At 38.9% G+C, this 15,225-nt stretch overlaps 2 protein-coding genes across 7 annotated transcripts in view; one reads left to right on the forward strand and one right to left on the reverse strand.

The window, feature by feature from the left end:
• Positions 1-15,225, forward strand: part of LOC106083834 (1-phosphatidylinositol 4,5-bisphosphate phosphodiesterase classes I and II) — a 125,182-nt gene that overhangs the window by 3,034 nt on the left and 106,923 nt on the right. For 4 of the 6 annotated variants that reach the window (XM_013247087.2, XM_013247091.2, XM_013247090.2 and 1 more), the window contains exon 1: positions 4,613-5,024. The exons of 1 other annotated variant lie outside the window; for it this stretch is intronic. The gene's annotated coding sequence lies outside the window, so the exon portion shown is untranslated. Of the gene's footprint in view, positions 1-4,612; positions 5,025-15,225 lie in introns of those variants that run through there. One more of the 6 variants, XM_059365229.1, reaches the window with a different exon arrangement.
• LOC131995729 (uncharacterized) overlaps positions 1-15,225 on the reverse strand; it is a 29,382-nt gene that overhangs the window by 2,615 nt on the left and 11,542 nt on the right. The window contains exons 3-7 of the mRNA XM_059364680.1: positions 8,628-8,679; positions 5,084-5,136; positions 3,670-3,678; positions 2,294-3,554; positions 10-2,114 (exon numbers count right to left, since the gene is read on the reverse strand). Coding sequence (XP_059220663.1) covers positions 10-2,114; positions 2,294-3,554; positions 3,670-3,678; positions 5,084-5,136; positions 8,628-8,679 — 3,480 coding nt within the window. The remainder of the gene's footprint in view (positions 1-9; positions 2,115-2,293; positions 3,555-3,669; positions 3,679-5,083; positions 5,137-8,627; positions 8,680-15,225) is intronic.

Genomic DNA, 15,225 nt, shown 5'->3' on the forward strand with positions numbered 1-15,225 from the left:
AGAGCATACGCGACAATTTGCTACAAATTGTTTAGTCTTCTTTTCCATTTTTGGAAAAAAATAGTCTTCAATTATTTGCTTCACGTTTTCCTGGGCTGCTCGGTGTGCTCGATTGTGTTCGGCTGCGATAATTTCCTGTTGTTCGTTAGGATCTGATATATCAATAACTAACTTTTCTGTGTGCCTGAATTTCACGGTTGGAAAGAGTTCGATCAATTTATGCTGGAATCGTGCCAATGTGTGTAGATCACACTGCAGAGCATTTACTACATCTACGTTCACGGCTTCCTGGAGATTTTTAATTAAATCGTCATCGGTTCGGAATGAAATCAAGTGTCTCGTCTTTTTCCCAAAAATAATGAAAGTTTTTCTCTGGGGTTCTGTGCCTTCCTCAACAAGTATCTGATTACGGAAGCAATCTACCGGCTTATCGGTTCTCTCAATCGTGTTGGTAGATGATTCTTCGCTGTGGATTGTTTCAACACTCGCATTGTCTAAAGCATTAATGTGCTGTCTGGACAGCGCATCTGCAACTACGTTTTCCTTGCCCGGTTTATAGATTAGCTTTGCGTTGCATTCATCAATGAAAGCTTTCCACCTTTTAATTTTAGAATTCGGATTTCTGTCCGAAACGGCAAAGGTTAATGGTTGGTGGTCCGTGAATACGTTTAATTTTGATACACCATAAAGGTAGTTTCCAAGCGTTTCAAGTGCCCAGACAATGGCTAATAATTCCCGTTCATTAGTAGCGTAATGTTCCTCGCTAATTGTCAAAGTGCGGGAAATCATGGTTATAGGTTTTCCCTCCTGTGAAAGGACAGCACCTATAGCATGGGAGGATGCGTCTGTGGTTAAATCGAACGCTTTTCGGAAATCTGGGTATGTTAAGGTTACGTCTTCGGAGGCAAGTATATCTTTTATTTCAATAAAGGCTTTTTTCTGCTCACTAGTCAAATCAATCTTGATTTTTTTCGACTGTGTTGCAGTAACTCGGCCGTACTCTCCTCTCAGTATGTTTGATAGTGGTTTCGCAATCTTGGCGAAGTCGCGTATGAAGCAGCGGTAGTATCCCGCTAAGCCTAAGAATGACCTTAGACCTCTTAAGGTGCTGGGCTCAGGAAAATTCCGAATTGTTTCAATTTTTTCAGCACAAGTTTTAATTCCTCCTTGTGAAACTAAGAACCCTAAGTATTCGACCTCGGTTTGGAAAAATTTTGATTTTTCTGCCGATACCCTCATATTGGCTTCGAATAGACTTCGCATCACTACTTCCGTATCTGTTAAATGGTCTTGCTCGTTTTTCGAGAATATAATGACATCGTCGACGTAGACGAAACATCTCTTACCGATGTGTTCTCTTAACACATCGTCTATCGCCCTTTGGAAAATGCTGGGCGCGTTCTTCAGACCGAAGGCCAGTCTGCAGAATTCATATTTTCCGTTTTTTACAGAAAATGCGGTTTTTTCTCTATCGGGTTCAGACAACTGAATTTGGTGGAAACCTGATTTTAGGTCTAGTGTAGTGAAGAATTTACTCCCACCAAGGTTGGATAGAGTTTCCGTTATTTCTGGAATCGGGTACCTATCACTGACAGTTTTATCATTAAGTTTTCGAAAATCTATAACTAATCGCTTTTTTTCCTGTCCATTTTCATCAAAGCCCTTTTTTTTAACGACCCATATTGGGTTGTTATAGGGGGACCTAGACTTTCGAATGATACCGTTTGCCAGTAAATCCTGAATTTCCTTATTAACAAAATCCGCAACGCCCAGTGGGTACGGGTACAGTCTTGAGTAAACTGGGTCTTCGTTCTCCGTGCGGATGGTCGCAACCACATTCGTATTGTATGGGAGTGCTTCATTGGGGTCTGCAAATACTCCGTTTACGTTGGCAATTACTCTAAAGAATGCGTCTTTGAACTCCCTTGGTACCGACTTAGCCTGAAGTTGTAAATGATTTATATCCTGGCTGGTAATAAATAAAATAACTTCTTTTCCATGGTCATGTGTAATTGTGTTAGTTTTTAAATCAATGGATGCGTGTACCTTATTCAATAAATCAAGGCCAATAACGCCATCAAATGATTTCAACTCGGGTAAAATAAAAAAATCTTCTGTAACGCCGAAAATTCTAATTTTGCATTTAAGTTTGATGGGAGTAACTCCATGAATTGATTTTACTGCAAATGAATTTTGGACCTCCTTTACTCCCTTTAGTTCTGGTAAGGGTTTGATGTAACTCCTTGAAGCCCCCGTGTCGACAAGGAGTTTGATTTCTTTCCCTCCTATTGACCTTGAAATCCAAGGCAGGAGGGACCTTCCCCTAAAAAATTAAGCTCGTCGCTCTCAATTTCGTCTACGGCCTGTTCCGCATCTTCATCATACGTTGGCTCGTCCATTGATTCGTGTTCTTCGCTAAGATGATTCACACGTTGTAGTTTTGGTCCTGTGTATCGCCCTGAATTTGACGCTCGTTTCTGTGTATTTCCCTGTGACCTGTCATTATAGTCATGACTTTGGTAGTTTTTTTTTTGTCTAAATTGGGATAGGGAAGGGTCTACTTCCATAGGTTCGACACGTCTATGATCGGCGAAGTTACCACTGGTGTGTGGCTTTTGGTTATTTAAGTTGTTCTGCGGTTGACCAGCCTGTTTCTGTTTGGTAACCGAATAATGTGGGTTCTTCTGTCCCACATTGTGATCCGTATTAGGGGAATTTTGGGCAGAACTTGCCTTTCTGTTGTAAGAACTATCAGATCTATTTGCGAAATTTTTCGCGAAAGCGTAGCGCTCGTTATTAGCGTCTACTTCTTGTGCTAAGGCCAATGCAGAAGGGAGGTCTGTTGGTCTTGAGGCAAACAGGATATCACAAAGGGGTTTCCTTAAACCTGATATGAAAACCCTAAGTGCATCGGCTCTGTATTTTTCGTTTATAGTGTCTGCTACACTATTTTCATATGACATGATTGTCCTATTGGCTAACAAGGTTAATTTCTTTTCTACCTCATCGTAGAAATCTAGTAACTGCATCGAACCCTGCCTCAGCGTGGACAGTTCTTGTTCGATCAGATATATCGGACGTTTGTCCGCGTAAGTAAAATCGAGACGGGCAATGATTGCTTTAAAACTTAATACCGTGCTAAAGGATGAAAGTACTGCATCGGCGGCACCTCGCACTTTATTTCTAAGAATAATCACCGCTTGATAGTGGCGTTCGCTGCCATCGTATTTCTCAAATAACTCGTATGCATTGTGCGCTGCCTCGCGCCATGACACATAGGTGCCTGGCTGTCCCGAAAATTCCGGAAGAGACTTTATGGCATCTAAGGTGATATCACAAGGTACCAGCGGATTTATCCGAACTTTCGTAAACTTTTCAATTTTAGGTTTGTCAGTAGCAAGTCTACTGTTAATCGCAGTTATTTTCCTGTCGAATTCTAATTTTTGAGCGGCCAATGCCCTGCTCACTTCTGCTCTAACTAGCTCACTTACTTGTTCGGCGTTCATGGTTTCTTTTGTTTCTAAACTTAACTTGCCTAATAAGTCTTCTAATTCCTGACTCATAAATTATTCGCAAAAAATGGAGTATTCCCAAAAAAAAATATATTTGAATGAATTTGGTTAAATTTTCTCCTTTTTTATTTCAATTTTCACTTGGCACTTCACTTACCTTATCATCCTTAAATGTTAGGTAAATTAATTAAAATTAATTTCTGTTGTTGATTTTCGGTAGCTTCTTCCACTTCTTGGCTCGGGATGTGTGTTTCTTGATGAGCCCTCTGATTGTTTTTCACTTTCTTTCGCCGCCCAAGGATATTCGTTCCTTGGTGATTCTGTAGATCGTCTTCGATGTTGCCTTTCGCTGCCCAAGGATATTCGTTCCTTGGTGACTTAAGCTTATTTTCGAATTGAGTCCTTTCAATTGAGTCCTTTTTTCTTAAGGGTATTTTGGTACAGTTTTGACTGAGCTTTCTTTCCTATTTATATTTTTTTTCTCACAGGATTTTTATTTTATGTTTTGTAGTTTCACTTTTCACAGTTCTAACTTTTTTTAGAGTTCTTTTCGCGAAGTGAACCACGTACGTTTTTACTTTTCCTTTTTTAGGATTTGTATTTTTATTTTATATTTTGTAGTTTCACTTTTCGCAGTTCTAACTTTTTTTAGAGTTCTTTTCGCGAAGTGAACCACGTTGGGCGCCAATTATTCTTAATGAATGAATTAAACTTTATTCATTGAGTATGAGTTAAAAACTGAACTTACAATAATGCTGTTACTTAAAACTAAGCCACCACATTATGTTGCGCCGCTGTCGCTCTGTCAACGTTGCCATTGCATTTCTTGCTGACACAGTGGCCCGTGTAGAATATTGGGCTATTAACCTGTAGTGGGGTGTTGAATAGGCGGCTCGTGTTACTTGTGGGAATACGGGAGCATGAAGGTTTCCCATGAATGGTTGTAAGTAGTTGGTTTGGGTGCAACCAAATGAATAAGGTGTCTAGAATAAGGTGTCCAATGCGCTGACTTAGCAGCTCGTGTGGGGTTTTTGGTTGCCTTGGTGCAGCTAAACTGTGGGAATACGGGAACACGAGGGTTCCTCATGATAACTTACATAAGTATGTCTCGCGGTTTGCTCACACAGATGCAAAATCCAAAATCTTGAATGATAATTTATAACAAAAAGGAAAACAGCTCTCCCCGAACACTTATTGAATTGTTAGAATGAAATGAAAACAAAAGTGAGTGAGTGATGTGAGTGCGGAAAATATCAAAAACCAAAAGAAAAAAAAATACACAGCAAACAGCGAAATATAAAAAGTTCTCTGCCCCAGAGTGTTGTGTATGCTTGTACAAAAGTGTGCTAGTGTATGTAAAACGTACTGCAAGAAGGCAAACACGAGATAATCTGCTCTCGGTTGCCGCCGTCAGTGAACTCCAACTAAGTGCGTGTGGTTATTGTTGTTTTTGCACAAAACACACGAAAGATACATCCAACATCAGTTGCTCTACACCTCTTTACCAACACAGTGAGTAGAATAGAATATAGAGAAAAAAGTGGGTGAAACAACATAACAACAACACTAACCGCAACACTCTCAATGACAACAACAAAGTAACATTTTCTAAAACTGTTTAGAACTTGAACAAGAAGAAGATTATAAATTATTCAATTAGGTGCTCAGGTTCAATCGACAATCCAATCCAATCCAATCGTAACCGTGTGTATACTTACTTACGCTCAATTGAATGGGGGAAGAAGGTAAACTTATCCCGCAATAACAAATAATAAACAACAACCACAGCAACAACAACAACAATAACACGAGCAGTAAAATACTGTGAAAGCAAGAAACACACAAAACATACGTCTGTCGTAGCCGCAGCACGAAGTGACACATTCGTCGCTCAGACAGACTGATCGACCACGACGACGATGGCTGTGCTGTGCAAATGAACGCAGACGAGTCTGAGCCAGAGTGTGGATCAGCTGATCTCCGAGTTTCGAATAGAATGATAAACAATTAGAAAAGCGCTCTGAATTATGTCATACACTTTGCATTCTAGACAAGATACACATCAAATGTTCGTGTATATGTGCGCTACCTAGTCTTAAGATGGCTATGTACACATTTACCTGTAAGCAACACTGTGCTGAATATGAGTGAAGGAGGTGGGGATATTTGCGAATTCAAGAAAGGGTCACTAGTGTTAAGTGTGCATCAAAAGGTGTGTTTGACTAATCGATGTTATTGTTACTGTCACCCGCTGGAGGATGCTCATTGTTTTGTTTTGCTAGCGAGTGGTTTGTTTTATCTTTGTTTTTGTTGCAGTGTGTTGTCCACTGAGGCAATCCATGTTCGAATGCACATCTCGATGTAGAATTTGTGTATGAAGATTAAGATACAAGGGGGGGAAGAAATAAAATTTTGACGACGAAAGCTTTTAGACAACCATAGTATTATTTCAACTTCATGGTTTAGATGGATTTTAAAGGACCTTTACAACGGCGTGCCGCATAGCGACACACTTGGAAGAGACGTTTTAACACGGCAGGATACCTCACAAATTTAGCCAGCCTTAGTAAGTATGTTTACGCCGGGGTTTGAACCCAGGCCTTCGGCGTCATAGGCAGACATGCTTACTTCTGTGCCACGGCGGCGTCCATATAAGAGACGTATCCCTTGTTCCTTAATGGAATATTCATGGTCAATTTAGTAGTAATATTGGAACAAAGCCACTTCTCGACAGGCGAAAATTACACCACATTAGACACTGATACTATCCGTGCTGCATTGCTCCGAAGCATGGGTACTTGCGAAAACACATGAGGCTGTACGTGGAGTGTTTGAGAAAAAAATCCTTCGTTAGATTAATGGAAAAGTCTGCGTTAATGAATAACGTGGGCGTCGTATGAACCACGAGCTGAATGACGACGATAGTATAGATAAACGCATCAAAAAACAACGGTTGCGTTGAAAGCTTCACTAAGGAAGTATTTTAAAGACGGCCATAAGGCGAAGACCAAATCAATCCCATGGCATCCGGTTGTACGTACGGGATGGAGTTTTTCATCGGCAAGGTCTGCCGCCTTTGTGTAGAATAACACATTGCTACAACAACAACCAAATCTCCGCAATCCCATGGCAGCCCTTTGTTCGCAGGTTCCGGATTGACCCGATGGATTCCTTCATCATCAAGGGCTGCCGCCTCAATATACAACACACTATTACAACAACAACCAAATCTCCGACGGAGTGACCAAGTAGAGAGCGACATCTCGAAACTGGTTTTCAGAGATTGGAGAAGAAGCGCAGAAGATTGGACTTCTTTTCTACGTTCGGCTAGATGAATACATTTTCTGTAATAGCAAATTAGAGTAAAGTTTCCTTTCATGGGGTATGTTCAGTTTTTTTATTTATTTGATTGCCACTACGGCTCAGATTTATTTGACAGTTATACCAATGTGGACTTGATAACACTTCGTGTCAGCTACCCTGCACTTAAGGCCTGGTTATGCTCTCGTAAATGTAGAACAAATGTATCGTAAATGTAAAGAAGCAGTTATGCTAATTACCAAGCGTAGGATTTGACATTTCAAACAATTTTTTTTACCGAAAAAAAAAATACTCGAATGGGACAGAGATCTGACGCCGTAGAACTACAGGCATAACTCAAGGGCAGGTTGGAGAAAACGGCCGTCCAGGCAGCGATGTTTGAAGTTAAGACGTCTATCCAAATGATGGAATACGCAATGACGGCCATCTCGATTATTGAAAGGGTATTTATCAACGAGGAGATGGGTCGACAGTCACCGCCCTGAGCCGCACGGGGAGACAGAATACGCTTAAGTTTCCCATCTGGACACTATGGATCCGGTGGGTAGATTGAGGAGTGTTTCAGGAGACAGGGACTGTATTGGGACTATACTGCGAAACACACAACATTTCAGGGAGAGCAATGTGCCAAAACGTTAGACGCAAAAAAAAAATTCAGGGAAGGGATGTTGTAACCACATTTGTATGTGTATATAGAAATTCTCTTCAATCTCGTTTCGGTCACCGATCACCGCGGGAACGTTATGGCCATTGGATCCAATGGATCGCCTTGAAGCATCGAGTATCACAGGCATTCAGAATTTAAGCAAGAGCCGTTGCCGCCTGGCCTATTATGGAGACTCTCCCTTCGATACCGCTGATTGTCCGCGACATCAATTGCAGCTACTCCGTATACAAAGCCTTTCACTAATCGCAACCTGTGGACTCGCCCGGTTGCTCTCAGCTGAGCAACCGTGACGTTCAACACCAAACAAATTGGAACTCAGAGTTTCAACTGAAATGGTGTTTATAAACATCGCGTGCCGGATCAAAATCAGTATGTTTATAAGGCGGCCCTCAAGGCCGTGGGCTCTAGTAAAGTGAGTTCAAAGTGCGTGGAGGCGTGTGTGGAATCTCTGAATAGACCTCAGTTTCACGACATAGTGATAACATGGATTAAAGGAAACGACAGCGCCGTGTTGGCGCTTACCCCTACTCTCTTCTTGTAATCTCTTCTTATCACATATGCCTCACTTTTTTTCACAACATTTACTTTTCACAACAGGTCAGACTCACCCCCTTTTCATGATGGGCTAACCAATTATCCTTTATTATTGAATTCAACTTTACGTTTACGGTCGGCAGACGTTCGGTAATCGCTTGCATGCGTTTTCATGAAGCAAAACAGGTGGGGCGTCTAAGACACACTTCGAGACAAAAATTTATATTAAACTAGCGGAACACGATCCGATATGCTAGACATTTTACACCGCTCGAAAATTATGTTTGTTATCCGATAAATAATCAACATCTGCATTCAATAAAGAAATTTGTGTTTTATATATATATATATATATAAAAAATATTACAGGGTATATTTTTTATATATATGTCTTCAAGCTAACCATAAATCATTTCCCAGTATGTCCATTTTTTTATATGTGGAGGTAGCGATCTTGCTCGACCTCGGCCAGCAAGACTGTTTCCCTTCCAAAGGACCGAGCGCCGCGAGCATATTATGATCATTATTTCTTTTTAAGACGCCAAAGACTCGCCTTGCCGGTATCTTTATTTTAAATTATTGTTGTTGCTTACCTTTTTCCTCATTTTTTTGCTTCATGGAATTACGTGGTATGATCTTTGTGATCTAAGAAAATAAATATACATATGTAGATCACATGACTAAACAACTTCTTGATTATTTTATACTTCATAGTTGTTTAGAAATAACATTGTTCTGAATTTCAATTGAAATATTCTGAATTTCAAATGGAATTTTTGAATTTTAAATGGAATCTTTTAAATGGTGTTTCGGAATTTCAAATGAAATTTCTGAATTACAAATGGAATTAATGAATTTCAAGTGGAATTTTCTGAATTACATCTTTTTGGGGAGAGAACCCACAGATGTCGTCAACATTAGAAGGGGATAATCACCTCTGGAAAAATTCGAAATTCGAACTCAGGCGTTCAGCATCATATGCGTACATGCTAACACCTGCCCTACGGTGGCCTTCTGGGTCAAACCCCACAGATAATGAAAAATAGTTGCAGCTATTTTTTTACAAAGGAAATGCCCTTACTGAGAGAGTGCATGTGTTTTTAGATCGTTAGCAGTCATCCATCAAAACGTTGCATTAAAGGCGCGATTAAAGTCTTGCTGATTCTTTTCACATTTGCCAGCATTTGAATCATGTGGATTTTCCGAGGGAAAAAGGGTGCCGTTCTTATCATTAAAACAAAATATGAAATCCCGAACATTAAATATTTCTGGGAAATTCTAGAGGCTTTTACGAGTATGATATTGTAATTTTCATTATCCATGTGTTATACATTGGTGTCAAATCGATTTCAGTAATTACATCTTCATTTGGTCGGTATTGAAACATTTTTACATACCCAGCTGCTCCTTTGTGTGATACCCATAAATTGGACAAGTTCTCATCCGTCTTCGATATTGGCGTCGGCGTCCCTTAACTCCATAGTCTGTTTTCAAAGTTTATTTATTTTTTTTTTAATTTTTTTCGTATTAATTTGGCACATATGCCAATACTGCAAAAAAGTAAATTGGCCAGTCTGACAGTACGTAGGATTTCACACACATGCGAACACAGCCAGCCATACATGTGCACATTCCTTCATGCCTATAATTCACAGAAATCATTCCGAACTCAACAGCTATTTTCTCGAAGAAAGAAAAACAGCACACACGCAACCGCATGCATAACATGTACAATAACTTTTCACATTCCTTTTCGATGGATTCGCAAAGAAGACCATTTAGGCCACATGCAGACATGGAATCCATTCGCATCCGTGGACGTATTATGTCCGTAAATTTTTTGTGGGATTTGGCAAAATGGATTATCTGCAACAATGGGCGGAGAGAGCACATTTATGTATTTAGTTTTCCATTAATTGTTCAATTTTCAATTTTGGTTATTGCTTTGCGTTGCGTTCCCCAGTAATGAGTGAGCAAAAGGCATTCCCGTGGCGCTTCTAGAGTGAATGTGTTGCCTGGCATTTGAGCCTCAGCTTTGGTAAGCATGCCAAGAAGCATTAACCATATCAATTATCGTTTTACTAATGGTATCCCGTATGCACCATTCGTTACCAAAAACATGATTCGATATGATCGGGTTTTTCAAATAATGGAATAATCACAGTTGAGGCACACGACATGAATCAGTTGGTAGATAATTAAATTTTTCCTTTTTTCAATAGATTCACACAAGGTATGATTGAATGAAAATTGTCAGTATTAAGAGAGCTATTGTAGCTTCTATGAGGCCAATGCAGGCACTCACTCCGGATGAATTTTCCAACAGCGCCTCCGCAGCTCTGTTTGATTCAAATCCCAGCTAAATCACCGATATTTCTTACGGTGGTAGTTAATTTCTTTTCTATAAATACTATCAGTCAAATCAAAAAATTGGCCGCCACCTAGAAACTTGGACATATGGAACAAACACAAATTCATTTTTATATATATAAAAAGAGATAAAATTGTCGAAAAGTATATCTCTGCTAGTTCTATAGCTCTATTATGCCATTATTTGAGCCCTATAGTGCCATGGCTGGAAAATATTTCATGTTTTGGGAGATGTGGCCATTTTTTCCCGAATACCTTTCGTTTCAGCTCCATACTGTCCTGATCGGTAAATATTTGGAAGGTGTTTTGGAGGTGGAACGGCCCTCAAAACACATTTATTTTGGTCTTTTGTGTAGTTGCCTCCTCAATTATCCGTGATTACCTCTGTAATCCGGGAGTATAAACACACTCTAGGGACACGTTTGAAAAATCAGTCAAAGATGGGCATAAAAGTGTCAAAGGTAAGGCTTACTGTATTATTGTTTGCTAATGATGATGTAACTAATAGGTTTACTACTGAAGATATAGAAAGATGGCTCAAGTGGCATAATAATTCTACTAAATTTGCTGTTTTGTCCCATGGTGAAGTTAGAGGTATGACAAATGCCACAGATAAGACTCAAGAGGGAAATAGTTCGGATGCATCTGAAGATGATATTGCAAACTTGCCCATGAAAATGCCTTTAAAGAACTGGGTCAAACTTCTCACATAGCAATGTGTCCCTTATCACAATGCTAAGGGACTTCCTTTTTATAGCCGAGTCCGAACGGCGTGCCACAGAGCGGCACCTCTTTGGGGAGAAGTTTTTACATGGCAAAGTTTCTCACAAATGTCGCCAGCATTAGGAGGGGATAATCATCGCTGAAAAATTTTCTGATGTTACTGCCAGGATTTGAACCCATGCATTCAGCGTCATAGGCGGACAATGATTGGCTGAAGATGACATTATTAGCCCAAAAATATCTTTTGGTTTGGACACTTCTTGGAGAGGTCTAATTTTATGTATTCTCTATCCATTAAAAATTAAAATAAAATATTAAGAAAATACATAGGTTAGTTACATATTATTGCATAAAACTGCACCACAATATGGAATTTTTATTAAAAATATTTGTAAAAAATGTAGTTTGACTATACGGGAAAATTTATTATCCGTAATGCCTCTGTTCCTGAGCATCGCGGTTAATCAAGGTCCGACTGTAGTTTATTTTTCAATATAAGTATATTGCTTATGCCTTATAATTCTTTGGGAAGAGTATTCCAAATACGTTTTCCACCGACGAAGAATTGCCATTCCGACCCTAGGCTTTGCCGCCTCAAATGTACAATTATTCTTCCCCTACTTGATCTAGTTAGATTTAACCGAGCAAAGATCAGAAAGTATGCATATTTGCATCATAGGTTATTACCGCAGTAAGGAAAAATGAAAGATGTCATGAATCCCTATACCTTATCTAGAAACAAGGTATGTTTATAAGGGACCTTTCAGTGGCAAGAATTTGGCCCATCTTTTGTTTTACACCCCATTGTCAATGTATTCCATTTATTAAAATAAATAATGTTAATAGAATACTTTTCGTTTGTCTTTCATTAATCTGCCAAAGGTGAGATTTAAATTTAACCATGTGCATTACAGTTTGACCACCCTTAACTTGTATTGCATTTTACCTTGTTAAACTCTAACAATAATATGATGATTAGTCTTTCGTTGTTCCGGAACGAACTAGTTCCAATGAACGACTGCCTAAATGTAAGGACCGGTCCTAATTCCATCCCTTTTACCCTTTTAGTTCCACAGTTTCTTTTCTCTTTTAATTTTATTTTCAGTTTTGTTCCAACGCGTCCAGCTGTATTGGCATTTAAGAAATCGACAGCTGTTTTTGAAATTTAATTTATTCAAAATCTTGGTTAAACACCTTAGTTTTTTTTTTCTTTTTATTTCGTAAAGAGGACATATTCTAGATGCGTTTTATATGAAAATTGATTGAGTATTTAATTATACAGCTGGCAAGCTATCGATTGCACTATAGATGGTATCGATAGTTTAACTTTTGCATCAATATCATTGGCTTTTGACCCTATCGATCATATTGACAAAATTAAATTTTTTATTGATGTACCCCTTTTTAATAAAATTTAACCCACCCAAGTACGCCAAGCACAGTACAAAAATTACCCTAAATTTGTGATCTTACCTTCTAGGACTCACGGGCGCATTTTGTATTCAAAGGATCGTGTACAGTTTTGCAAAAAAGTTACAAAGTTTATTAGGAAAATCAATGATAACAAACCAGTAAAAGCGTCTTAGTCTATGGACCGATTTGAACCATATTTGGCACAGTAGTTGGATATCATAACGAAACACGTCGTGCACAATTAAATTCCAATCGGATAAGAATTGCGCACTCTAGAGGCTCAAGAAGTCAAGACCCAAGATCGGTTTATATGGCAGCTATATCAAAACATGGACCGATTTAAACCATGCTTAGCGCATTTGTTGGAAGTGATATCAAAACACCACGTGCAAAATTTCAGTCAAATCGAACCAGAATTGCGCCCTCTAGAGACCCAAGATCGCTTTATATCAAAACATGGACCGATATGACCCATTTACAATCCCAACCGACCTACACTAATAAGAAGTATTTGTGCAAAAATTCAAGCGGCTAGCTTTACTCCTTCGAAAGTTAGCGTTTTTTTGACAGACGGACGGACATGGCTAGATCGACATAAAATGTCACGACGATCAAGAATATATATACTTTATGGCGTCTCAGACGAATATTTTGAGTAGTTACCAACAGAATGGCGAAGATAGTATATCCCCATCCTATGGTTATGTGTTTTTGGGTCTATATGGACCAAAGAAATACTGCATCCTCTCCCTTACTTTTTAAACTGTCAACCAATTATTTCGTTTATTGAGTACATAAAATAGTCGTATAGTTAGTGACTTTGACTGAGCAGAATCTTGCATGGCTGGCAAACTTTATAATTTTCTATTCTATGTTTAAATATAATACACATCCACTCACTACACTTTGCATACTGTAGCTATGAGATATACAAAGAACAGTAGATATACAAAGAACAACAAAAAAGCAAATGCCTCACACGTAAAAGCCGAACCTTAAGTAATTGCCAATTGGAATCACGCACATCACACCTCCACAACATCCTCACCTTAATAGTGACACTGCTCCTCTTACTCTCACGTAACTCATGCTCTTCCAATTTCTATTCCATTGCATTCACACAAATACGGGTGCTTGAGTAAAAAAAAAACAACATCAAATTGTTGTTTCTTAATCTTTTATTGAAGATTAATTCCTCATGTTCACGGTTTCTCTTTTCGGAAAATGAAAAATGGAAATCCATTCAGCCATTTGGCCAGTAATATGTACCACAAACTCGCCTTTAAAAATCCCTTGACAGTTCAATAATATAATATATGTGACACCCACCCACCAATCGGCCTGTACTGTAATTATAATATTTGTTGTCTTGCACGCTAAAGCCGAGACTTAATGAATTGGCTGACCTACATACCAAGTAGGGCCACATATATCAAACCCTCACAACACCCTCACCCAAATAGTGATACTCTTCTTCTCGCTTCAGTTTTTTTCTCTTACTCTCACCACTAATACTCCCACCTATGCCTTGCATTCCCACGCATAAAGAATGCTTAAAAAAAGAACAATTTGCTGTATGTATGCGCCTTTTTCTTTTATTAAAAATGAATACCTCATTTTCGTGGCTATTCGTTAAGGAAAATATATTTTCATATATATTCGTCGTTTCTCTGAAAAAAAAATATCTTTCGATTGATGCCGATTTCGTTAAAATCCATTCAGCCGTTTGGCCGTAATATGTACCACCATTTGTAAAATTGCCTTTATAAATCCATTGTCCTTTTAATAATATAGTATTATCCGATTAAACAATAATTTCATAATTCATAAGCCTAAAGTTTGTTAGTTTTAATTAAAAGCATTTAAAATTAAAAAAAAACAAAAACAAAACTTTTGCTCTTTTTGAGGACACTTTTTAAATGCAAAAAATTATTTTTTAAAAATTTTCAATTTGAGTTTTCGTTTTCAAAAAAATTTAATTAACCTCTTATTTCCGTTTTAATTCCATTCATTCATTTTACACACTCATTCCTTTAGGTTAGGTTAGGTTGAAGAGAGGGTGCAGATATTTATCCGAATCATGCCACTATGGACATACACCTATGCCAGTAATTGGCTTAGGAATTCCGTGCTACTTACAAAATCCTTAATTGTTTTCAATACCACTCCCCTAAGTTGGTTCATGTCTGGTATTGTATCCCCTCAGTACCGGTATATGTTAGATACGAAAGCCGGGCAATGACAAAGGAAATGCTCCAACGTTTCATCGTCTTCCCCGCATGCCCTACACATGCTATCACTTGCCGTACCGATTTTACATAAGTGAGCTCGTAGTCCTATGTGTCCCGTCATGATACCAATAGCTATACTGACCTCCTTCTTGCTTCCTTTTAGTAATAGCCTCGTATTGGATTTTCGCCGTCCTACCGACCGTTTCGCTGTTCCACAATGTTGCATGCGCATTCGTCGCCTACACCCTTAACTCGGACTGTGTCGATCTGAAAGGCTTCTGGTTAACCAAGTTTATTGACGGCAGTTCTCTGGCCTTCACCGCCAAATCGTCTGCCCTTTATTCCCCCTTACTCGCTTATTGCCCGGCACCCAAACAGTGCGGAGTTTGCCATCCTCAGAGATGGCGTTAATCTCCATCTTACACTCGAAGACTGTTCGTGACCTTGTTATTGC

This window comes from Stomoxys calcitrans, chromosome 3, assembly GCF_963082655.1.
Source record: "Stomoxys calcitrans chromosome 3, idStoCalc2.1, whole genome shotgun sequence".
Taxonomy (NCBI): domain Eukaryota; kingdom Metazoa; phylum Arthropoda; class Insecta; order Diptera; family Muscidae; genus Stomoxys; species Stomoxys calcitrans.